A 26,884-nucleotide genomic window follows, 5' to 3' on the forward strand; every position below is an offset into this window, starting at 1 on the left:
CCAGCCTGGTGATAAATAATTTAATACTAGCCAATGGAAAGGCAGTGAACAAATCATTCAGAGCAATCCTTTTCTTCAAAAAGCAATCTAATGGCAGTCATATATAAATTTGAAGATATAGATATGAACAATTTATTTTAAAAAAATGGCAGCTCGCTTTCAAATTAGAATAGAATATTACTTCCTGATAATCGCGTAAGAATAGAAAAGGAATAAAATTTTGTTATTGAACAGTTATGGTATTAAATTCTGACACTAAATATTAATCTTCTAGGTGCTACTCTATTATTATCTGTTAGAATAATGAAGCAGGCTTTTTTCTGAACATTTACACAGAATTAGACAGCCTAAAAAGCCCCTCAGTTTCCTCGTGTTTTTCTGTAGCAATAGACTGGTTGGGCTAGCTTCTGAAAAGATGAAGACAGTTTGTTCCTCCAGCTCTTCTCTCCGAATACAGCGTAGTGAGTGGGAGAACAGTACTCCCCCATGAGTGAGTGCTACAGTCTACTCTGCTAGAGGATGTGGTGTGGTTGTAGTGCACCCAAATCTTGCTCAGAACTGGGTGCCTACTTATCAGTGCCCTGTGCAATCAGAGTCTTTGTTCTGAAGAATAGCTACATTTAGACAAGTCAAATTGAGGATAGGCACCACAGTCTCCCTTCTACTTAGCAGTAAGTGATGCACAGAAATAAATATTTCACATACTGACAGCAAAATTCATCCAGAACCCTACCCAATGCCTTAACGGGAAAATCAACAGTTCTGTCCAGTCTGTAGTCACTTTTGCCAGTACAGACCTTCTCCTTTCCAGATTTCATTGGTTGCATTTTCCCTAAAAATACCCTGTGCAGTAAAGCAACCTTTGGGGAGTGATTCTTCTTGGTGGAAATACATCGCCAGCGTTGATGCACTGTTGACTTACTGGTCAGTTCCCATCTACATTTTCCCACTGCCCAGCAGCACTCTGCTTTCTCCAAGCTTATGTTTTGATTTCTGGGTAGAGCAATGGAACAAGTGGCCAATTCATCATTGCCCTAAAAAGGAAGGGTTGAAATGAATAACGCTATTGTTTGAGGGCACCGTCAATTTGCCAAATTCTCTTCACAGCAATTAGCATGACTACACCTAATTGGTGAAAAGTTCAGGGAAATATCTAAGGAGTTGTTAGGAATTTTTGTTCTTTGATGAGTTATATGGCAGTGGTATGAATTATTCAACATTTTTTACCTGTAAGTTTACAGGGTAAAATGTTGATTGTTTTTCTTATTAGAGGTTAATGAAGTTTAGTATTTCATATTATTTTTGTTTTAACTACCAAGTCTAATCTCAAAGGCCATTTATTACATCAGTACTGTAAATGATGTGTTGAAAATAAAGTAATAATGGTCTAGATGATAACAACTACTAAAGAAGTATAAGTTGAAGTTGCATGTTGGGTCTTCTCTTCTCTAGGCAGCATAAAAACCCAGACATATACAAATGCTATACCTGCTTTCTTTGGCTTTGGAAAAAGACTTCATAAATTAGAAAGAAAAAAAAAAGAGGGGGGGACAAGCTGAAAGGAGACATTTTAAATTTAGGCAGATCATCCATACCTGTCAACCACAGTGAATGAAAGACTGTTGGTGTGTTTGATAAATCTGATGCAATTCCCCACCATGAACCATAAGCAGCTGGATCTAGTGCCTGCTCTTGACAGATGCCACACACCTGCAAGCCTCAGCTTCTCTGACTTGAAGCTGGATTTCATCAACAAGTGCTGAAAACCACTGCCAGATACTGGTGATATTGGTGTTTGTCCTCTCCTCCAAGACATTTCTCATCTTGTACTTTGTGCCCACACTGTGCCCAATCCTGCTGCCAAGCAGCAAGGGACAGGGGGAGTGCCACGTGTTGCAAAAGCAGCAGAAGGGATATAGGTAAAAGTGCTGCAGAAGAGCAAAATTGCTTCCAGATGTGCAAGTCTGTTCTGTCTGCTTAATTTCTTGATGGCAGGGAGGCAACCAGAAATGCTTTCCAGCCTGCAGGCAGTTAGAGACATTATCATGATGACCTTTGCAAAGGATGGAGAGTTGGTTCTCCTCCACTTGCAGTATGGCAGTACTTGCAGTACTTAGAGTACTGATCCAGCAGCTCTCATCTCCATGGTGCAGGAAAAGCAGCTTCAGAGAAGGGTAAGCAGACACTGATCTAGCTGGCCTGAGGAATGGGGAGCCGTGTTGCTGAGTCACATGTGTGTTTTTTCTCCCAAATAGTACCCTTGTGGCACAGCTCTGGGAGAGCGTTGAGCACATCTGACTGCCCTGCAGGGTTCAGCTCATGTGCTGAGCACACGGCTGGGAAAATATGGAGCACAAAGTAAAAAGGGGGTCAGAACTGATGTTTCCATTAACTGCAGAGGGGCTTCATGCTCACAGAATTTGTCAGGCCTGCACTGAGTCCGAGGGTGATCGTAATACCTCTAATGTTTGCTTTGTGTGTTTGGATTGCAAGCTCTTTGGCCCAAGGACTGTGTCTCATCATGTATTTACACAGATCCTGGCACAGCAGGTCACTGGGCTCAGTAGGGGCCTCCAATCTCAAGTGATAATAATGAACTGGCTTTCTTCTAAGTGTTATTTACCCAAACAATACTGTGTTCCATTGTGAAGCATTGTTTTTATTAATTTTTTTTTTTCAGTTCAAATGAAATAAAAACATTGTTCCTCAGTGTTTGAGTGGACAATATGAGTGTTCATCTCCTGCTGAGAAATAAAAATTCAAGAGTTTCAAATACCAGTGCTTCCTGCCCCCTTTAGTCACTCTGAGGACTTGTGTCTGATGATAAAATGCTTTAAATCCATTTTAAATCTTGTCCAGGCTGGCATTCCTTGTTTGGATCTTAGCAACACAACAAAGCTTGCTTTGAAAGTCTTTTACAGAGGCAACCCTGAGTTCATGTAGTTGATAGTTATGTGAAGAAGCCCAATTTATTCATGTAACAGCTGCTTGAATGCACATTTGCAGAATCTATCCAAGCATCTTTTAAAGCATGTGATTTAGCTTTAAAGCTAAAGAAGTCTTTGGGAAGAGTGCAAACCAACCTGTTCTTCTGAACTACAAGATCCATTTTATTTAAGAGAAAAAAAAAAAAAAAAAGCAAGCAAGCAAACAAACAAAGAAACACAGAAAACAGCACAGATTTTTTTCCATGCACTTGTATGTGAAAGGTCTGTATATTTTCTTTTGTTCCATTGATCAACATTATTAGAAGATGACTGTGCGTGTAGCTGTGTGCAAGATCTCTCTAGTACTGCAAGATCCTAGGAAAGGCATTTTGGGTCTTATCTGATTGTTTTGCAATGCATACAAACAGGGCTACTCTCAGCTCAAACTACATGATGAAAAGTGAATGCTTCTGCTTTAAAAATGTAGATCAGCAATGATGTCTTCAGCATGAAGCCTCCTGATGTAGCCAAGGCATAATTTTATTATCCCAGATGAAAGACAAATATGACCTCATTTTGTTTCGTATGAAAAAACATTATTTTGAGTCTGTCTGGTTCCTGCAAGCTTGCTGAGCTATGTTATTCAGTAATCTTTGGCATATGATAACTTTCTTTTCTGAGGCTGGTGTGCAGAAAGAGAGGAAATCAGGCCAGGTTGCAGCTGCCATCTATTTCTATGGCTTCGGTCTTGCCCTTTGAGTTCTTTGTCAGACAGTTGCAGTCTCCTACAGTATAACTCCAGTTGTTTTGTGTAAGCACACCCCAGCTACAGTGTCAGTTCTCTTCCAGAGTGCTAAATGATGTAGGTTGTATTTACAGGCTGGAAAGGTACAGGCCTTACCTGTTGGGATACTGGCTTTTTCTTCTTTGATCCATTATGAAAGGCGATAATCTTAAATCAGTCATGATTCTTAGATCAGTGATCCTTAATGAGGGCAAACTTGCAAGCACTGACAACAGAGCATTTTGGGGGGTATACCTGCAGAAATAGGTGTGAGCAGACCCACGTTGCCTTGACATAAGCCACCCCCAGACACAAAGCTTTGTCCCTACAAGAGGCTGGTGCAGGTTTCTACACCCTGCCCAAAGGCACGGTAAATCCCTGCAGGTGGTTGGTGCCCCACCAACTCCGTGCACCCACGGCCCTGCTGCTCTCTGCACAACCACTCCGTGCCACGCTGCCTGATGCTCCGACCCATGCTCTCAGAGCAGCTGCTGGTGGTTAAACATTTCTTTGTCTTTGCAGACAGCTCTCTGCTAGGGAGGTGGGAACTGGGGCTTTCAGCTAGGATGAAATGTTAATATTGCCGTGCTCACTTCCATTTTGGAGTGAAAAGAGGAAACAGAAGTGAAACAGATGAAGCTTACAGATTTAGGGGAAAAGCTATTTCTGATTTACAACTTCTTTGTTCTGATAACTGTAAATAACACTTGTTTCAAGGTTGATGTTGCATTTTGTTATTTTAGAACAGTAGTGTCATGTTGTCCTACTCAAAGTGGGAATCCTTGTAATGTTTTTTTGTTTGTTTGTTTTGTGTTTTTTTTCTTATTCCTTTTTGTGAACAATTGTAATAAAGTAGGAAAAGTCAGTTTTCATCTACTTGCAGTGTTTCCCAAACAGAAAATGTAAAACCAAAACTACAAGATATTGAATTGCAAGTCAAATTCCCCCACAATCACGCTCACTTTTACCCCACTGTTGTTTCCTTATTTGCTGTAAAAAAAAAGAAGTGAAAAAGTTATTTCCCTACACTTTCATGTGCTTCATTGAAAAGATGAGTTAAAGAAAGAAAAACAAGTGCACAAGTGGTTTCTAAAAATTGAAATTAAATACAAACTTAAGATCAATTTTGTAATGTATCTATGTTTAATTATTGGTATTTCCAAAAGTATTATATATTTTTTAAAGTATCTGTTCTTTATATTTACCTGTTACTTCCAGCTGAAATTTGGTAACTAGCTCTACTAGAGTCACTTGAGCCTCTAGAAGAGGAAAAAAAAAAAAGTATATGCACTTAATGAGCAACAAAGTTAGTGATCTGTAGCAATTACCCAAGTGAGTAATTTCATTTCATTAATGCACCCTAAAGCACCAAGCTGGTTTTGTCAATGGGCACTGCAGGGCCATTGCAATGCTCAAAGAGACAGTTATGTTACCAACCACAGTGTAAGGGATAGGTTTACCAACAAGGAAGGAGAGGGAAAGTAGCTTAGCATGAGAAGAAAATTAAAGACCATTTATTACTGTCACGGAAGTCAATGGCAATACTTCTGAAGACTCTAGTGGAGCAGGATCAGTTTTCTTCTGTCTCTCCTTACTTCCAGTTTCTTGGTTACTGTGTTTTTTAAGAGGGTATCTTAATGCACATAGCATCTCTGAAAGGTGAAGGAGGGCATGTGCCTGGCTTATATGAATCCTTCTCACAGAAAAGTACAAAAGCAGATAGCAGAAATGAAGGGAAAGCAGCATTATAACTTCAGGGCTTCTCTGGATCACTCAACATGGGACACACACAGCATATGATATATTAAGGTGAGGTATTGAATATCCATAAAAGAGTACTAGCAAATGGTGTCAATTTTCAAACTTTGCTTTGTCAGCTTCACAAATTTAAGATCAGTCATCAAAAAGTCTCTACACAGATCAGCTGAAGAGACATAAAACCTTACAGTTATTTCCCTGACCAAAAAAAATAATAATAATAATTTGAAATTAAAGATGAGTTTATAAAAACTCAGACTGGCAGTGCTAAAACTGGGGTCATCCAACCTCTAAGTTTAGAAATAAATGCTGAATAAAAACAATGAGACCCAGCTCACTGCTAATGAATACATCTTGGAGGGCAGTTGAACGCATAGAAAAATAGATTTCACAGAGAGACTTATTTTCAGCTTGAACACCATTTTCTCACTACATTACCATGAAGAAATCATCTCATGAGAGAAAAAAACAGCTATAAATAAAAAAGCGTTGGGCAGTCCCTAGAGAGTTGTCAAAAATGTGTAGTTTTTGTACACCACAGTGTAAAAGTATTCATTAAAATGAATTTTTAAAATGCCCTGTCCAATATTAGTTGCCTGATGTCCTTCCTTTGTTCATAAATTATAAATGAACCAGCAAAAAATGAAGAAAGCATGATTTCATTAATAAATTATTTAAGTACAATTGTTAGTTTTTGCAATCATTGGGCTAAAAAGCTCAAGGTTGTGATCGTATAATCACAGAATGGCTCAGGTTGGAAGGGACCTTAAAGCCCACCCAGCTCCACCCCCTGCCATAGGCAGGGATGCCACCCTCCAGACCAGGCTGCCCAGTGCCCCATCCAGCCTGGCCTTGAACACCTCCAGGGTTGGGGTTCCACAGTTCCATCCGCAGCTCCTCTGGGCAGCCTGTTCAGTGCCTCACCACCCTCTGAGAGAAGAATTTCCTCCTAACATCTAATCTAAATCTCCCCTCTTTAAGTTTAAAACCGTTCCCCCTTGTCCTATCATTATCTGCCTGTGTAAAGAGTCTCTCTAAAGTGAAACTAAAGTGCTTCTCACTTGAGCATGATGATGATGATGATAATGTTATTAACACCATTATTAGTGTGCCCCATGAAGCATAAACCCAGCCAGCTCCCTTGGTCCCTACGTGGTGCCATGGTCTCTGGAGCTTCCTTCTGGGCTGTACTGAGTGAGTGGGAGGCGATGCTGAGGACAGTCGGTGTGAGCAGGGTTCGCTGGGTGGCTCCCCCCAGGTCAACAGTTCAAAATCTGAATGATGAGCAGCATACTGACCCAAGGGGATCTTCTCCCCACAGCGGCCTGCCGGTGCCAGCGGCACATGCGGCTGGCTTGGCCCATTCCAGCGGTGGCTCTGGGAGCTCCAGCGAGTCCGAGAGCAGCTCTGAGTCTGACTCCGACAGTGAAAGCAGCTCCAGTGACAGCGAGTGCAATGAGGAGTCACGCAGTGCCACACCGGAGGTAAAAATACCTTTGCAGATATCCCCTAGCAGATGTTTTGAGGGGGGAAGCATCGAAGATAGAGAAATCCTACTCCCTGTTAGGAAAATGTTGGGATTCTGCGCGGCTTGGTGCTGTTGACTTTTTTCTCCCTTTACAGTTTGATGTGTATGACCCACATACTCATTCTAGCTTTTGGAAGAATCCTTCCGGCCTACATTTGAATTGCTTTAAAGAAATATTTAGATTTTTGCCAGTAGCTAGAGAAGATTTTATTGACACAGTATTCAGCTGGGACTAAGGAAAGGCAACATGACAAAACTATATCTTCAGGGACCAGCTAAACTTTTTAGTTGTATTAAATTTCTTCAGGGCCACATTGTAAACCAGATAAGGAAGCCTAATTAAGCATAAATACTCCATAAATACCCCCATAAAAGTAGCAGTCACCACTAGTTGACTGAAATAAAAGGGTGTGTTAAAAAGTTTTCACTTAAAGGGAAAAGCATTGCTTCTGTCTGATATTTGTTCCTTGTTCTTCAAATTGCAGCCTGAACCCCCTTCGACAAACAAATGGCAGCTGGATAAATGGCTAAATAAAGTGAACCCCCACAACAAGACCATCATCAACAATCAAAATGAGCCTCACAGCGAGACCAGCTCCCAGCCACAGAGCAGCCAGCAGGCTGAAGGGCAAAACAAAGGGAAGCTCAACAACAGCCTGCCCCCAACCGATTCCAAAGACCGGGCAATCCTCAGTCCCATCCGAGAGAAAGCCAAACCGCGGGTTGCCCAGAAAACCCCAGAGGCAAAAAGCTCCAAGCAGAAGTCACCAGCTCATAATGAGCCAACTTCACAAAGGACTACTGGGAAAAAGCAACCCAAAAAGGTAGAAAGGACTTCCAGTGTAGAAGAGTATAACTGGCCCAAACCAAATAATACCAGCAACACTCCCAAAGAAAAAGACCCGCAGGAACCCCCCGAGCAGCCAAAGGTTCGAACTAAAGCAGCAGTTGGGAAGACCGCTCCAAGGAAGGAACCACGAACGAGCACAGGTCTCACTTCAGAGAAGAAAAAGTACAGAGGCCCCAGCAAAATTGTCCCCAAGTCCCGGGAATTTATCGAAACTGATTCGTCTACTTCTGACTCAAATACAGACCAGGAGGAGAGCTTGCAAGCTAAGATACTGCCAGCTTGCAGTGGGCCAGCGAATGGCATCAAAGTGAAGGACTCTGGCAGTAACATCCTCAGTGTAAGTAGCTTAACTAGCAATGGCAGCAACACATCCATCGACCAGACCAGCAATGACTTGGAGGAGCAGCTCTTTTCTCCTATCCCAATCGTACAAAATGAACTTCTGTCCCCACTGAGAGAATATGAAGAACTCAAATCTCTTTGGGTGAAAATAGATCTTAGTTTACTCTCTAGGATACCTGGGCAAGAGCCTTTTGAGACCACATCTGTGAAAACTGAACCAAGAGAGGCAAATGTGAAACACAGACGACCATCTCGAGAGTCCCCTACCCCAGCAGCTGAAAAACCACCCACAAAATCCAAAAGGAAACACAAGGTAAGTCACTTCCATCGTTCAGAGGAAGTGAACATTGAATTTCTGTGCATCCTTGAGGTCAGGACTGCAGTCATTGACTCCTCACTGCACCTGCAGCAGGGCTGTAAGGGGGCATCATACCACTAAGGCTTCATTATTTTTACAAAGGATGTACATTTTCCAGTACATTACAAACTAACATCAGAAATGAGTAAAAAAAAAACTAACTCCAGCTGTCAAAATCAACAATGTTTTTTTGAGATTTATCATACAACCTTTTTAGCTGTATTTGCTCACTTGCCCAGTAATTTGCAGTGTTCTGTAATCGGCAGAACTCCCGATGACAAGTGCATATTACCAAGGATTCAGCCATACTTAGAAAATGTGACTTCTGTTTGGAAGGCAGAGTTTTATTGTCTGCGGAATTAATGCATTTTCACCACTGGCTTAAACAGGCATAACTTCATTAAAGTCAATGGAATGGTGCTTGCTTCTGCTTCTGGTGAATTTAGTCTCTGTATTGTTTTGTTATACAAATGAATTTGATTCATAGAAATATCATTTGCTTAACTAGCTGCTCCCTGTATGCAGCTACCTGGAAAAGCAAATATGTTTTGTCTTAAGGCATCACGTTTTATCATGTGTTTTATGTTATTTATCCCCAAGGGTATCCTATCTTGTGGGATATGACAATGCACTTTAAACTAAATGTGTTTTCAGAAAAGAAACTGGGGTTTTATATCATAAATGAATTTTTGTAGTCATTTTTTTTCCAGCTGAAATGGTTGTGCTCTGGTCTCCCTGTGAGAAGTCATCATAGCGTATTTTTTATACCCCAAATTTTATAAATCATTGTGAATGTGACTTCAGCTGTCTGTTCTGGCAAACTTCTGAACAGTATTGAAATGCTGAGTTTGAGCAGGCCCGTGGTATGAGAGAGTTAATGCAAGACAAAGTCAGACAATGCCAGGCAGACACAGGGTCTGCACCCCTGCCTACATGAGTCACTGCACTGGCTCCTTCCCTGTTGAATTAAGTGGAAATAATCACATGAGTAAACTCAGCAGGTTTTTATTCAATTTATATTCTAGCTGTACACTGAAGGCAGAGAGGTAAGAGGGAAGGAGACAAGAGAGAGGAAAGGGATGTATAAATGTCAATGTTTATATGTATTTACAATAGCTTACAGTGGGTATACTAATTATTAAAACAGTGGTGCATTAGTATGATGGCTAAAACAAGAATATGGTACTGGCAAAAAAAACACAGGACTCCCAGAAAAAAATAAAGGGGGCAGGGGGAAGGGGGGGGGAGGGAAGGTTATATGAAAGCTGGAACCTTGGAACTTCGTTAGCTGAAGGTAGCAACATGAGGAATCTCACTCTGGGATTGCACAAACATAAGCTACACGCTGAAACAGCCTTTTCAGTTGCTGTGTGACTGTTCAGTGCTACCCAAGAGAAAACAAACCAATTACAATGGCTTTAGGGTATATCAACAGTTAAAACAGGAAAGGAAGAGCCTGATTTGGATTTCTAAATCATGCTATTAAAAGACGTATTTTAGCCATCTACTAATGGGCTTGAAGGATGATACGAAGGTTCCAGTGATGGACCAGTGATCAGCTTTGCTTGCACCATCCTAGTTCAGGTACAGAAGTCATGCATCAGGGAATCTTTCAAACAAATTTTTAATCAGCTATCACTGTTGATGACTGCCACCTTAGAGCTCAGTCCTGTGAGGAATAGTAGTCTTTCAGTCCTGTGAGAAATACTTACTCAGGGAAGTTTTCACAGTGACTTCCATTAAGTCAGTGAGTAAAAGCTATTTACTTGAGTAACATTTGGTGCTATCAAGTCATTCTGTCTGAATTATTAATTAAATTCCAATGTTACAGTATAGTTACAGAAGATAACTATAGCACATGAGGCGTTTTGCTTCCTAATTATCTGGCTGTGTCACTTATTATATAACTTCTGGTCATGTGTTTGGAGCACTTTTAGCCCTGATTTCAGGTGACCTCCACTTCTTTTAGAACAGTATTTTAACTGCTGCTTCTGTAAAGGAAATACACTGAGATTCCTGAGCTCCTCTTAATGGCAAGTGAAACTGTGCATAAATGTGCGATCTTTCAAGCTCTGCATTTTTTGTTAAAGCAGTCGGAAAACCTGGATACCTTTGTTGAAACCAAGAAGCAGCGCCTGGAGGACCCTTCAGCTTCATGCTTGCTCCCACCTTGTATCTCTCCAATACCGAATCACAGATTAACCAGCACTAAAGAGTAAGTTTTTTTTTTTATTATTTTTTTTTCTTTCCCATTAAATTATGAGGGATTTCACAGTACTATTCTACAGATGTCTTAGATGGGAAAGCATAAGTGACCAGGCATTGCTATTCCCATCCATTAGGACGAGGGTCCACATGGTTTTGGATGAGATTCATTCAGCCTTCTGATGGGTTACTGGAAATTAGAGTCTCATCACAACCCTGAAATACTCTTCTTCCACCATATTGCATTCTCTCAAGGTTCTTTCTCACTCCCATCATCCTTCCCCTCTATGGCCAGAATGGGATCCATTTGATCATCTGGAAATTATTTTTAAAATTGTTTTCCTATGAGACAGTTCTCAGTTTTTTTGAATGAAATAATGACTTTTCCATTCACTTATTCTTTAACTGTGTATACAGCATTGCCAGGGGTGAGACCCTAAATGATTCAGACACACATGCATTGTATTTCAGCAGACATGTAATCAAATAGTTTGTGCCTTTCAGTGTCTTTGAGATACGGCTATAATGCTTCAGCAAACAGGCACCATGTAAATAATGATTCTGATTATTATAATCACCAGATTAACATTCTATAAATAACCAAAGAACCCAATTCCCTTCTGTCATCAATTTTGTGCTTTTATGTTTTTGAGATGAGGCACTGTTTTCTGCTTCGCAATAGGACAAGCAAAGAATCAAATGCACGATATGCTTCTGAAAACAATTTGATTGTATTAGTATCTAAATTCAGATAAAGCTCAAAAATCATTTATGAAATAGTACACAGATTTTAAAATCCATAAAGAAGGTTGAGCATTTATTTGTGCTGTTCTAATTACAGAGGGACTTCAGTCCTTGAACTAACCCCTCATTATACCACTGGGAAGATCAGAGTTTTACTCTGGAAAAGGCAGATGATTTGAAAGTTACCGTGTGATCAGTAATATGTTGCAGATTTGATAAACACCATGATGGGTGTTGCCTGGTTGTCATTGCTAGAAATACAGTTAGTAAAGATATATTGCAGAGAGAATGAAGGATTAGCCATCCCCAACACCTCCACAATCCATTAAAAAAAATCTTTCGAATCTTGTCTCCAGCAAGCCCAAAGGATCCACCCCCAACCTGATGTTTCTTAATTTGAGCTTGTTTTCCAGGTCATTAATTTGATTCTTCAGAGATTTCAAGCCTTTGGTATTCTCTGTTAAAATATAATTGTGTTCATCAATAGTTATTTCCATATGGTATCTTTTCCTCTCACCTTCCTCAAGTTTTGAAATAAAATTTTCTGACTTCTTTTCAACTGCAAAGGCCTGGATCACATTACCTTTATTATTGGTGTCTTCTGAGTTCATCTGAAACAAATGCAATATTATTTGATAATTCGGATCTTCAGCTCCCACTGATAGGCATCTGAACATAGATCAATATATATCCCAGAAGATTAGGGAGCTGACTGAACTGTGTGACAACACATTTCTGGACCTCCCCAGGTTAGTTTTAAGCATTCGGGAGTGGTTCTGTTTTCCACAGGGTTTAAGAGGAGGAAGAAGAAAGGGGAATCTAAAACTGTGCACTGTTCAAAGGTGTGGGGAAAAATAACCCTTCAGTGGTGAATGGTTGAAAGATAGGCTTTGCCATTTAAACCCTCTTTACTCCCAAAGGTCCACCATTTTCATTCAGAACTCTCTACAAAAGGGCTTTGAGAAACAAGGATGATTCAGCTACAGCTGACAATGAAGTTGACCCGTTAGGAAGGTGTCACGTCTCCTGGTGGATGTTCTCTCTCTCGGGAAGAATGGCAGATCTCTCCTGTTAGAATATGGTCCCTGTGCCAACAAGCTGACTTCCCCAAGGCAGACTTCGGAGATTCCCACTGGGCTCTTTTATAGGTGCAAGAATATTTTGACAGAAAGAACACAATCTCTGGACTAAAATTTGGAGGCATTCAGGGAGGAATTAGTGGAAGATAGGTACACCTGTGTTTTTGCAGCTCCAATTAGCTGCCTGTGTTTGGTTTTGGCACTTAAATATCTTTCTCTCATAACCTGTTCCTAAATGTATGGGCTCAGTAAAGTAAGCGAGGATACACAATTGAGTTTTAAAGGATTACATGTCTAATATGGGCAGTTATATGTCTAATTTCTGCAAGTTCCTATGACTTACATATACAATTTGAGTGTAGAAATTCAAAATGGTCAGTTGTGAACTTAAAGGCCATTTGCCCAACCAAATAGCCATTCTGTTGTATGTAGTCATTGTACAAACCAATAGTTATCACTCTTGTTCCTTCCCTCACACAGTCTGGGTCTCATGCCTTTTCCTAAATCTAATGTGACATTTAAAATATAGTTATTCAAACAATCATCACTGTATTTTCCCTGTGTCTAATATTTCATAGCATAAGAAGAAACAAACAATACTGTTTTGTGCCCAAGTAATTCATAGTAATAACTTGAAACACTGCTGTGAGTCAGATTTTTGTCAGATCAGCTACCCACTTTGCAGCAGAGGATTGTTTGTGCTTTTACTTGCTTGCCAGAGCAATTTTAATTTAAGCATTAATTGTATGTGCTGCTGAATACCATTTATATCTAAATACCTGATTGGTAGACCCAGTCCAGACAGAGCTCTATTTGCCAACATTTGGCAGTTTGTAACAACACAGAGAGTTATGTGCTGATGCAAACTGTGAGTCTGAATTTCATACCAGGGAAACATGCCTGCCGTCTAGCAGGCATGCTAGACGTATGTCTGAGACAAACATTTCAGGCTGGTTTTGAAGATTTCCTCTTCGCTTTTGTTTGACCTTTGGATAAAGATGCACCTGTACGTGGCAACATATTAGCTGATCCTTTGGGCAGTCACAACGGTGTTCATTGCAGTTCATTCAAGGCAGAGGCAGCCTTCTACATCTATGACAATGCCTTCAGCTTCATTCACTCGCTGCCATATGGTCCAAGCTAATGTGGGAGTGACCTTTCCCTGCTAACCCCCTGCAGAAAATCAGATACACTGTCAATGTGCAGCAGTTCATTGTGGACAGGAAGAGTAGAGGGAAAGGAAAGCCAAGTGATCGGTACAGACAATGGCTTTATCTCACTAATAGGCCAGAGATACCACTGCATACCACAAGGAGTGGATAAAGAGAGGGTAAAGAAAAGCAGCTTGAAATGTAAGAGTAGATGGCAATTCCCTCACACTGACTTCTTGTTGCCTGCTTGCTTGCTTTCTGCCCTAAAAGAAACCAGGATGAAAAAAAATAAAATAAAATAATAAAAAAAAAAAAAAGCAGGTGGGGAGACTTTTCGTTCCTTGGTAATTGGACTTCTCAGACACAAAAATTAAACCCTGCAGCCAGAAGACCATCAGTTCTGCTTGTGTTTTTTCCTTCCACTTTTATTGTCTTTCTCCCTAGATTTTAAATATAGTTTAACTAACAATCATGTCAGCCAATTAAACCATTGAGTCTCAGTAATTATTGTAATAAATTCATTCAAAATTAGTGATTACTGCAATCAAAGACCAGTTTCTTAGCCCATTAGCAGCCCAAAGCAAAGTGACAATCTGGTTAACTGCTGGTAACAACTTATTTCATGGAGGTTATTGTTAACATAAATGCTTTGGTATAAATCTGAGGAAGGTAACATTGCTAAATAAATTATCAGTGTAATTCCTGTGAAAATTTATAGGATTAAGTAGGGAAAAAAGAGAAGAGGAGAGGAGAGGAGAGGAGAGGAGAGGAGAGGAGAGGAGAGGAGAGGAGAGGAGAGGAGAGGAGAGGAGAGGAGAGGAGAGGAGAGGAGAGGAGAGGAGAGGAGAGGAGAGGAGAGGAGAGGAGAGGAGAGGAGAGGAGAGGAGAGGAGAGGAGAGGAGAGGAGAGGAGAGGAGAGCTTATAGCCATTAAGTATTGCTGTTGTGTTTGAATTTTAGTTATGCAGAAAAAATATATCCTCAAGTGCATTTTCGGTCGTGGTTACATGTTCTCACCTGCAGAATGACTTCTATAGCTTGATTTGCTCTATCTTGTATGTGAGCCCAAAGGTGAGGTGAACAGGGGAAGTCTCACACAGTGCCCAAAAGGGAGATCAGGCCTCTGAATATGATGCCTCTTCTGGAATGTGTAAATGTCACTCAGTTGGAGAAGAGGCTTCTACCACGGTACCTGCAGCCTTCTTTTCTTGTACTGCTCTCCCATCTCCACGTAGCAGCTGAGGAACATTGTTTAGATTGCTGTGTGTGTGCTTAAATTTCACCACGTAGTGACAGACTCCATGCGAGTGCTGGAGTCTTGTTTTAACTCTGGAAACAGCCACAGATGTGTGGAGAAACCTTGCTAGTGGTTCCTAAAGGGCTTAGCTCATCTTCAGATGACAATGAAGATGACAATGGCTCCTCTTCAGTTTTTCTTCAGACACTTTAGAAGTAAAACTGCCAGACTTGGTTGCTGTTCCCATTGCAAAGCTGTACCAGGGTGAAGGAAGAGCTCCACACCTCAGTGCCCATCTGTGGTCTCATCCATACATGTTTGTTAGACAACCCACTGAACAGCACACACAGGGTAGTCCTGTTTAGGACACTGGCTTGGAAGGCAGAGGGTTTGGATTCTGCTCCTGGGTATTTCATTAATTGTGTCTGCTTTGCCTCTGTACAATCCAGTAACACATGCGTGCTTTCTTGGGGCAGTGCTTGCTTTTCTTTGGAAAACTTTCCTCTGGAAAAAGTTCAGAGTGTTATTGTGCTATAGCTATGGTAACTTGTCTCAGTTCCAAAATGCCCTTTGGTGGTAAGAAGCTAACAGATGGGGCTTTGAGTGAGAACTTTTTGGAGGACATGCTTGCAGGACCACATGTGCATGAAATCAGTCTTTGCAAAGAACTGCCAGTCTCCTCCGACCTGCTTGCTTTCCTTTGATCTTCAGGCCCATGTGTTTTCCAAACAGGACAGCATCCATACCCGTCCTACTGTAAGGCAATATGAATTCTCTGCTGCTTTTATTTCTGCAGTCTGAGGATCTTTAACATTAGAGAATTTCAAAGTTATTTTTAGCTCTGCTTCAGTTGAATTAAAATAGTTTTGAGTAGAAGAGCTGTAAAACCTGAAACGCAGGGGTTTTGTTTGATATCACTTTGTTATGAAAACAGGCTGAAATATTTTTGTACCACCAAGGGCCCAAAGTAGGGGGAATGATCAAAGCAGGTGTTTGATCTGTTGGTCATTGATCATTGATTGATGTTGTTGGGGAAACTGAAAAAGAGGCTGGCCTGGAGTGAGAGGGTGCTGTTACCCTGCATGGTGCCAGAACGAGGAGCAAAGAAATCTGGGTTGCTCTCTCCTCTTTCACCGGCTACTTTACTGCAAAGTAAATCTATAATTCCTGACACTGACTGAAAGCAACTAGGAATGAAACATAAATTCTTGTTGACTTAATTTGCTATTGAAATTTTAGTCAATAATCATGAAAAGTAAATGATTGTGTAGTGCAATATCAGATGTCTAACAAAACATTAAAATTCAGGTTATCTTCATTGACTGGGTTAGAACAGTGCCTAAAATAAAAATCTATCGGTAGACTGATATGTTAAACAGTGGTAGGGTGTTGTGTTTTTTTTCTTGATGGATTTGAGGGGAGAAAGGTCTAGCATGTGTTTTTTCTTTTTGTTTGTTTTAACTGTGTATCCCAGCTGCCATTTCCAGCCAGCTAACAATTTCTGTACATAAAACAGACAATAGATTATCATATTACTTGAGCTTTCATGTCAAAACCACATTCATTTTCTGAATCACGTTCAATTCATCAACCAATATTTGCTCAAGGGCTTTTGCCAGCTACAATGTATCATTTTAATATAGTGTTGAACATTGGTTTTATTCTAGAGGTCAAATAATTATTATCTTGTTATTGTTATGGTTATCATTTTGTACTTATACATTGTTTTTTTTGTTCACGTGGCATGTGCTATTACATGTTTTTGCAAAGGTTGCTTATGTGGGCCCTAATGCACCTCTTAAAAAATGCTTAATGTTAAACACGTAAATAGCCATCCTTGATGTCAAAGGAACTAATCCTGGGCATAAAACTTTTCAGCACTTTGCTGAGTCAGAACCTCGCTGACCTCTCAAATGAAGACTGACTCAAATTAGCATTTAAAGTGGGTGCAATTTGTACTAATGCACTGGAAGTCGTCCTCCAAAGTAGGAGGTTTCTGCAGCCATTGAAAAGGCCGAAAAGGCATGGGTGGCTCTTTTCTGTCTGCCTCTCTCCTTTTGACTTTGCTTTTAGGACATGGGGGATCACGGCATGTATCTGAGGGTAGAGCTGGCTTTTCAGTAAATAAAATCTAGAGCTTTGTGCTGTGGAGGATTAACCACGATTGAAATGGTTCTTATCTGTGTCCCAGGAACAGCAGTAGCTCAGTGAAGAAGGTGGCAAAGAAAAGAGAAGAGAAGCTGTTCCCTCCTCCATTATCCCCCCTCTTGGATGAGCCTGTGCACCGGCGGCACAGCAGTGACAACAGCTCCTTCAGCCAAGAGACCAACATCACAAACACCTCTCAGACCAGCAGCTCTTCCTCCTCTGTTTCTAAACACAGAAAGAATGAAAATAAATCCTCTTCTAACCCCAAAGGAGTCTGTGTAAGTAACAGACCTCAGTTGCTGGAAGTGAACAAGATAAAATAAAATTAACTTAGCTTTGTTCTGTTTGAATTTTTTTCCTTGTATCTATTTTTAAATCCTTATGTAGTTTCGCTCTAAAGCAGCAAGGAGTGAGACCTTTGCAGAGCTTTTTAGGTCAGCATTAGGCATCTACATGGTGTTGTGTATTGCTCTCTGAGAGACCCAGGGTCCCTGAGCCTCAGAAGAAAGCCTTTGCAGCCACTGCCTGGTTGTAATTATTTGCCCAACTCTGTAGATACAACAAGTACATTTTACAAGTAAAACATCAAGATTTTTTATGTCTTTCTCATGAATCATTACCACAAATTATCAGGCAAAATTAAGCAGTATAGTTATACTGAATGTTGTGGCCTAAACTAAACAGAAAATAAAAATCTAACAAAAATATACCTAATCTAACAAAACACCTAATCTAACAAATATACCTAATCTAACAACAATATACCAAAAATATACTCAACACAGAAATGTCTTCTTGCAGGTTTGCAGCCTCACAGCTGTTAGTGGTGAGGTGTATTTGCACCTAATCTCCATGAATTTTGTACTAACTTTTAGATATCACATAAAAGGTAATTTTTTGCTCCCCAGAAAACACCATTCTGTTAGTGCCATGTCCCCACCAAACATTTTCATATAGATATTACTTTCTTTCTTGCCTTTCACCAGATTCAGATGATTTTTTTTTTTTTTAGCTAAATATACATGAAAAAGAGACAAAGCTAGAAGCTGCATAGCAAACTAATTAAGAAAAAAAAATCGTATCAGTTGGTCATCCTCTTTAAAAAATAAAGAGGGAAACCTTAGTTTTCTGGCCCATTTTCAAAAATAATCTTCCCACTAGAATTTCAAACGTATCACTTAGGATCAAACTGTATTTTAGTATCACTGTCAGAATTAAAAGACAAGAAGGGAATTCAGCCACAGAAAAGGACATGTGTAGCCCCATTTTTCACAGTTCGCCGCTTTGTGAGAGGTTGTTGCCATGCTCTGTAATAGTAAAACTCAGAAGTTGCATTGGAACATAGGTGACAAATCGCTTCACCTTATTCATTCATCCCTGTTGCTTTCTGATGCCATTGTGTCACTTCAAGCTGCGAGAGTAATACACACACCTTCAACTGAAATCAATGCCAAAATGAACTGCGTATGTCAGCAAATAAAATATGCTATGTAAACAGCAGGGCCACTTCCTCTCACTCCCAGCACCTCCAGTCAGATTTATCCTTGGTGTATCTATTATCCTGGTACCCAATATATTTGTCTTCTAAAATAATCTAGAATTCTTTTATTAGCTCACTGGTTCATCTTTAATATAGTTTATCTGTTGCGGACATAGCATGAAAGTTGCAATTGCCTGATTTAAGTGCTTCTGTTATGCTTCTGTCTTTAATCAATACAGAGTCACAACTCTTGACTTCTGCTTTCCATTCTTCTCCCTGTTCTGTGTAACAAGGGTGAGGAAACTGCTCCTTGCTGAAAACTGATCAGAGTTCACAGACACATTGAAGTTACCTACAAATTCTATAGAAAAAGGTGACAATAATGTGATCCACCTCAAATGAAGTCATTTACATCCAGCCCTTCTGTGTTAGATTTCCCCATGCTGGCTTTAACGAGTGCCTCCAATCAGAAGTACTATGTAACCTAGGCTGGCTTTCACCTTGGAGTGTAGGGAAATGAGTTTAGGTGAGGGGTCAGTGGTGGAGTCACAATGCTTACTTAATCTAATAGGCTCATTAGAGAGGATGGAAGGTGGTTTCTTGAGGTTTCCAGGATGCACTTGGCTACATATGCATGCTACTTTGCACCTTAGTTTTTTCATGTGTCTATATGTTTTGAATTATGAAGAATTAACACCAGTCCTTTTTTTATAGGAGGAAGAATCCCACAACGCACCAACAGCCAATGCTCTTCTTGATACCAGCCATCTAGAAACAGACATCTGGTCTGCAATGCCAACTCTTTCTAATGGGAATTCTGAGCCCAGAAGACCTAAAATTACATTTGATGATGTGTAAGTACTACTGGATCTGTGCTAGTTGCATGTTAGATACTTAGGATTTTCGTACAAGTAGAGGTCCCAGTGAAAGAGCTTATCCTTGGTTTTAATGCTAACAGTGGGCACCTGCGTGGATAGTGCTGCACAGTGGCACATACAGTTTTAATCTTTACAAATGAACTGTTGTCACTGATTAATGAAGTCTCTGTTGATAAATGTTTTCAGATCATGAATGTTGGCTCACAGTAATTCTTCTTCATTTTTTTTTAATTAGTATAAACTATTTTTCCTTTTCCTCTGTTCAGCACATGTTAATGGCTCCTCTGGGTGGCCAGTTTTCACAGCTAGTTATTTTGCATTCAGGTCACCCATCAAAACTTTGCATACAGTAACTTCAGATTAATATCAGGTTAAGATTGAAAGAGATAAGTGGGTGTATATATCTAAATTGTTCTTGGAAGCAGTCAGCATTTTTTTTCAAACAATGTTTGTCCAACTGTATGAAAACAAAGACTTGAAATAATTGATTCTGTCTCTTAAGGCTCCACAACGCAGATTATTACATGCAAGAGGCTAAGAAGCTAAAGCATAAAGCAGACGCATTGGTAAGATTTCAAAGCTTTTTTGTCCTTTTCCACTCTGGAACTGGGTATTACAAGAATGTGTCTTCTGAATCTCATCTAAAGCCTCAGAAACCAAGAGGAACTCTGCTATTGACTGAAGTATGTTTCAGACTGAACTCTATAAACAAACTGTTTGCAACCATTTGACCATCAGGCCAAAGCCTGAGCACCGTTCCTAGACTATAATGTGTCATTCCCCAAAAAAGGAAACTTTTTGCAATATCTGGTATCTCTTCTGGGGAGAAGCAGCAGTCATGCTGTGTGCAAAGGATGTAAGATAATATCTAAAAGATTATGTGTTTTTGAAATTTGTCTTCATACTCACTTTGAGCCCAAACCAAAAGTGTTGAAATACTCTGTAACAGAAAGCTAAGAAAGGCAAATCACCCTCCACCCCATAATCAACTGGCAAAACTATTTGATATTTCAAATCCAATTGTTTAAAATTTACAGGAATTGATTTTTAAATGATGCACTCATTTTTACTGCATGCTATTAGGCTGGTAAATAAAGACTCAACAGGGTTTGTTTTTTTTTTTTCCCCCAAAAAAAAAATCTTGCAGTGAGGTAATTCAATGGTGGGAAAGATTTTTCCCTCGTTTTGGCCCAGATGAAATTCCAGTAAGATTGACCTAATTTTGCAAAGGGTTTTGATAGAACTACCTAATCTGCCAGATTGCAGTTCTGTCATAGTTTATTCAATCCAAGATATTGCTAGTGCTGAAGTGACATTTATGGCCACTTGTTTTGCAATAAGAGCCTTGCCCCTCTAAGCTACACAAAGTGCAGAACAACAGCTCATTTATGCAGGCTAAGTGGAGCTTGGCTCACCTATTTATTTAAACTAAGACATCTTAAACAGAGTGTGGCTATTCATTTCACCCCTCCAATTCTTTTTCAGCTGTAATTTGGGTGATTATTCACCTCTCACTTTATTATTTGGAGGTTTTGTGTATGCATATTGCATCATTCCACAGCAGAGATTTTTGTAGCTGGGAAGAAGTGTTTGTCAAAAAAGAAAACAATCACATGCTAAATTTTAAAAATTAAAGGAAAACTGCTCTCCCTCCTGCTCTCTGATGGGCTGAAGGAGTAAAGGAGAGTTAATATGCCAGGCTACCTGCTTCAGGTCACCAAGGTATCAGCTGTCCCTCCCAGTGCGCCTGTTTGAAGGAGGTGGCCCGCACTGATCCCTACTGGGCAGCTCAGAGCATGTTCAGTCAGAGCCCTGGTGCCTGCACATGGGGAAGGCTGGCAGAGGCACACTGACAACACCTCCTGCAGCTGGCTGACCTTTACAGAAAGCACACGTGGCGCTGGCACAGGGCTGCCTGCTCCACGCTAGCAAATATTTACAGGTTCAGGCTCCTGGTGATGTCAACACACTATGTCAATCCACTTCCCTCCACAGCCTGATTCACTCGGAAAGTGTTGACCTGTCTTCCATCCTCTTACCTTGGCCTATGCCTTATGGAATTAGTGGTGGTTCTCAAGCAGAACTAAGAGGAGCAGGCAAGGCACATCATGCTGCTGCCTGCAGCCCAGCCTTTTCTGTCACTAGCTGTTTGACACCCCAAGTGCTCTTACAGGAATGTGAGGCCATCCGCTACAACACAACTTGTTGGCAGACGTAAATACCCGTGAACAAGCTGGGTTTTTTTCTTTTTTTTTTTTTTTAATTTCTGTCGTTCTGGTATTTAGGTCTCAACTCCCCACCCCCATACAGCTGCACACAAATTATCTCCATGTAGCACATTTGCTGTGCAAACCCATAGTGTTAGTTGTTCTAGGGAAACAATTGCTTCTGGTTACTCAGTGCTGACATGGCAAAGATCACACAGAACTGAAAGATGTGTGGCAGTGTCTGGAAAGATAATGCACGTGACCTCAGAATGTGTCAGTAAAGGAAAATGAGATGCGTGATGATGCTGTTTCTGAGCTTGTATGGAAAAGAGAGTTCTGGTGAAGGTCGGGGCATTTTGCATCATATGGGAGTGACCCCATGAAAACCTGTCCTTGTCTGGAACAGCAGTGAGGAATCAGCTGATTTGGACATCCATTTTTTTGCAGCAGCCACAAACTGTACCATATGGAAGAGATCTTGGAGACTTTGCTCTGTTCCCAGCTGTGCTGTGATGGGCTGGAGTAATTCCACCTATTCCACTAGAGTCAGTATAGAGCAAAGGGCAGGATGAAATCCTATTTCTGGCTCAAAGTGTACTAAATCTGTTCACAGTCAATTTCCTTTTTTTGTACTACATGAAGTGTTCTTTGGAAGACCTGAAGCAAGGAATTTGAAGTATATGCTTAGTAGTAGCCAGCAGAGTACAGGGAAAACATAAAAATATTTCCCCTTTTGTGATCATTCAGGTAATACCTATCAGTTGTACAAAGGCTTTGTACATAATCAGTGTGAAAGAGCAGAACTTGAAATTAAAACCTTCCAGGAATGCAGAGGGAAGTAGTTATAAGGAGAGCTTTGGAGTAGCCACAAAGCCAAATATACTGTTACCTTGAACCAATATTAAATGTTCTGCTTAATATATTGCTAGGATAGGCTTCCATTTTTGTGAATGGAAAACATATGCAGATGCATCAAAATATTTTGATAAAGACATCCAAAGAAAATTTTAAATGACTTAAAGTATATTGGATCTCTTATATCAAATGCCACATTAGTAGAATTCTTACATCCAGCTATCAAAAATTGAAAATGTTAAATACTATTATAAAATACTTCCTATAAAAATGTCATATATAATATTCATTACACATAAAAAAGAAATCAGTATGTCTAAGTCAGTTTAATCACAACCATTATGAGGGCTAAAACCTTTCGCAATAAAATCCTAGTAAAATAAAATATTTAGCAGTGCTATATTTTTTCCTTTTTTTTTTTCCTTCCTCTCTTTCAATCATCACATAAGTGATGAGATTTTTTTTTGTCAGCAATCACCACAGAGAGTGACATCTGACATATGGCATGGAGTTGTTACTTAACCCTTGCACAGCGGCATACAAACTTCGTATATTGAGGAGCAATATGGATTTGTCCAAACATGCTGAGTGTCCTTCATTGCCTGTGTAAATCCATGGATGTCAATTGACTTTCCTCTGTGCACTGCCTGGCCATATATTACCTGAAAAGATTTTGCAAAAATACAGACCTTGCTTTAATTTCTGTGTGCAATTCACCCTTACCTAGTGGCATTGCCTTGCTTTCATCCTAATGCTCGTGTTGCTTTGTATTATGATCTGTCTACCTAGAAATTAAAGCTGAAGGATTTTCTTGATTGTGTCATTCCCATTTCAGCTGGAGAAGTTTGGCAAAGCAGTGAATTATGCTGATGCTGCCCTCTCCTTCATCGAGTGCGGGAACGCTATGGAGCGAGATCCATTAGAAGCTAAATCTCCATACACCATGTACTCGGAGACTGTGGAACTCATCAGGTTAATGTCCTTTCTGTGATCATTTTCATAATCTCATTTCAGTCATAATTAGAACCTGCTATGTTTTAAAAAATATCGTTTCAATGTATTAATGATTTGTCCAAGGCATCTTCATCTCAGAAGTCATCATAATTAGTTCTTGCCATTTTATTAATGTCATGGAAAATTTATAATTGATGGACACTGCTTTTATAAATTATCCCCTTTAGAGGTTATAATGTGAGTGTTATAATTTGCAATATTCATAAAATTAAAATTGAAATGTAGTGGGTGGAAGTAAAGTATAGTAATTTCACTGTTTGGCAATGACACTTGTCTTTTAAAAGGTGTAGTTTTATAATTCAAAACATTAAAGTGAGTCTATCAGGATTTCTATTACAAACCCTGTTTTTAGAGGTTTATAACTTGGCTGTTAAAAAAAGCTCTGAAGCCTGGCACTTAAGATCATAATCAAAGATGAAGCTTTGTGCATGTATTGTGTTAAATAAGTATACTTTTTAATGATAAAAGAGTGCTAAACAGCTGAATTAGTTTTAATACAGTTTTGTAAACTTGTGGGTTAGAATACAAATGAATGAGCCTTTACTTACTAATAAAATACCCAAATCAGTATTTGGAAATCTGCTACTGTTACCTGTAGCTATTTCATAGCGTGGGCTCCATGGAAATGATGGTCTCCTGAGTAACTAAGGTTTTGTTTGCTTTACTTGCACAAATTACCAAAGTGAAATCAAGCAGGATTAAATTTACCTGTAAGTAGAACAACAGGATTTTTCTTCAGTGTGACACATCTTTGCTTTCCCCAGTGTATGCTGGGAATATCATTGGTAAGTTGGTGTAATTACTGGCAGTATACACAAGAGGAAGAAAAGGAAGCAAATCAGACCTGTAAATGTTTGTTTTTTAATAGGACAAAGGTGGGGCTTTTTGATGTACAGGATTTTAACATGCCAGATTAGCTATTAAAGACTGCCAAAAATAATACATGTTTTACATTTTGAATAAGTAGGTATTTACATAATAAAATGCATCAAATCTGAAGAAGCTCTTACTCTCAGGTAAATAATACTTCTGTTAAATATTTAAAAACGTGTTTTAACATCTTACACTTCTTTAAGAAGAAGAAAGTCTAAAGAGATTGCTCAACAAAAACTGATGTTCACTCAACATTTAGATCCAAGTTAAACCCTCAAGAGCAGTGGAATTAAGAAAATCTGCTTCATGGTGCTGAAACTCTTTATGCACTTTAGCAGCAGATAGCTCAATACTTTGTGTGCTGATCTACACAACTACAGTCATATGGCATGATAAACTGTAGGAATATTCTTTAAAGAAGTGAGTGCTTCTTCATGGGAAACCACGTTTATTTTTATTTTTTAAGAAAACCACACAGCACAGTTGAAAATCTTCTTCCTCAGTCCAGCAGTCTGTCTATTCAGAAGTGGATGGATGGAAAATCTTCATTCATTCGAGAGCTGCAAAACGTGTGCCAGTTAACTTAGAGAGCAGCAGCCCTAGGAGTAGCTCACATAGGGATGATCCTTGCAGCTTTTCTCCACATGCAGTGCTGGTGCTGGATGGAGTCAGATGAGTCCATCCACAGCTGCACCTTGGAGCAACTGGCCCTCAGCCAGATCAAGGGGTTCCTGATAGTTCCTTTATCAGCACAGTCCTACCGTGGGCTACATGATAGATGGATCTTGGCATGGAATCAGCACCTGAACTATTTCTGAATTGCTTTTTGAACGGCTTTTGACTGTGCAGAAATCTGGACTTTTTTTTAGGGTAGACCTTTTCTAGCTCCATTTATGGTGTGGAGACACACAGTGGACAAATACAAAATTCTTGTGGACTACAGTGGGTGCTGAATGTACAAGCGAAGCATGCAGCTTTCTTAGCATGTCTCCTAATGTTAACATATTTTTACTGTGGGCTATGAAACTGTAACTCCTCCCTCTGTCGGAGGCCCGTTTTTTTTCCCTCAAAGAAAGAGGAGCATCAAAGAGATCAGGCATATCAGAGACATGACATTCAAAGGTGCTTGGGTTAATGATAATGCTAAACTCCCTAACATAATACTGAAAATCCCAAAGAGAAATACATCATTGTGTTTGATCAGACTCATTCAGTATGACTGAAATAACAATACCAAAGAGCAGGTGAGAGAGGACACGGAGGAAGCACATCAGGTGCTGTGCTCCAGCTGCAGGCTGGGGGCTGATGATGGGGGTAGTGGGAGGAAGGCAGCGTGAGAGCAGCACAGCTTGCCTGCACTCCATTACCTCCTTGTAAATGAGAACTCATCAAGACTGCCTGGATACCTTAAAACTTTCTTACGCAACGCTGAACCCTATTACTTATTCTAACACAAGTACCTGTGAAATTGCATTAGGCCTCAGAACAATGATTTTATGTGATGAATTGATTTTCAAGAGACTAAATGCATGGCATGAAGTGTGCTCAGTTAAAGACAAAAGAAAGAGAGAGTGAGAAGGTAGAAATACTCAATCTTTGAACATACAAATGCTGGACAGCATCAGTTCAATAGAGAGGGGAGACAAAGTATACAAGACTCAAAGTCATGGACCTAAGAACTTAAAAAGCTGTAAACATGACCTTTCCTGTATTTAAAACCACTTTCTATATAAAATATATTAAAAGCTTTGGAAAAGCATATATGAGAAGGATGAAGAAGGTATTACTCAAGGCCAAAGCATTACATGTAAAACCTTGTTACACATTACTCTACTCTTCAATACATATCGGGCCAAGATCTTATGCTTCTGTCCAGTGCTCATCAGTACTGTTTGCAGGGCTCAGCCCAGATGGCTACATGTAACACAGCCAACGTGCTCAAGAACAAGTCACCTTGTTGGCCCTGAAAATGGGTTGGCAATTTACTTTAGCCCACCAGATTTTACATGGTGCTTTCTGTTGAATTTTGTATCAACGTACTGTTATGGAACAATGTGATCATTACCCATTGTGGTTGGAGAAGTTTATCTATGTGTAGCTGTTATTTTTTCATTGTATCACCAGTAATCTCAGAAACATCTTACACGTTTCTTTTCACTTTACCTTTTTGACAAGGTATGCCATGAGACTCAAGAATTTCACAGGCTCTTCTGCTACAGAAGGGGACAAGAAACTAGCAGTTTTATGGTAAGTCCCACTGCGACAATGAGAAGCAGCTAAAATCTTAAGGAGGACTTTAAAAGTACTGAATTACTTAAGCAGCTTACAGAAGATCATTATTCTTGTTTTCCATTAAACTATTAAAGGATAACTAATGGATTTCTTCAGCAGCTGACTAAACATTTATTCTTCTAATTTATACTCTTATCAAGATGGGATTTTAATGCTTTTGACCATTTTTTTTTAT

General features: G+C 39.8%; 1 protein-coding gene across 3 annotated transcripts in view; it reads left to right on the plus strand.

Annotated features, from left to right (window-relative positions):
• The window catches only part of AFF2 (ALF transcription elongation factor 2), a 326,239-nt gene that overhangs the window by 287,643 nt on the left and 11,712 nt on the right, over nucleotides 1-26,884 (plus strand). For 2 of the 3 annotated variants that reach the window (XM_082770463.1, XM_082770465.1), the window contains exons 10-17: nucleotides 6,791-6,953; nucleotides 7,483-8,502; nucleotides 10,638-10,762; nucleotides 17,154-17,388; nucleotides 19,305-19,444; nucleotides 19,971-20,034; nucleotides 23,366-23,502; nucleotides 26,593-26,664. In XM_082770463.1, coding sequence (XP_082626589.1) covers nucleotides 6,791-6,953; nucleotides 7,483-8,502; nucleotides 10,638-10,762; nucleotides 17,154-17,388; nucleotides 19,305-19,444; nucleotides 19,971-20,034; nucleotides 23,366-23,502; nucleotides 26,593-26,664 — 1,956 coding nt within the window. The remainder of the gene's footprint in view (nucleotides 1-6,790; nucleotides 6,954-7,482; nucleotides 8,503-10,637; nucleotides 10,763-17,153; nucleotides 17,389-19,304; nucleotides 19,445-19,970; nucleotides 20,035-23,365; nucleotides 23,503-26,592; nucleotides 26,665-26,884) is intronic. The other variant, XM_082770464.1, reaches the window with a different exon arrangement.

Source organism: Aythya marila, assembly GCF_965140915.1.
Source record: "Aythya marila genome assembly, chromosome: 13".
Classification (NCBI taxonomy): Eukaryota; Metazoa; Chordata; class Aves; order Anseriformes; family Anatidae; genus Aythya; species Aythya marila.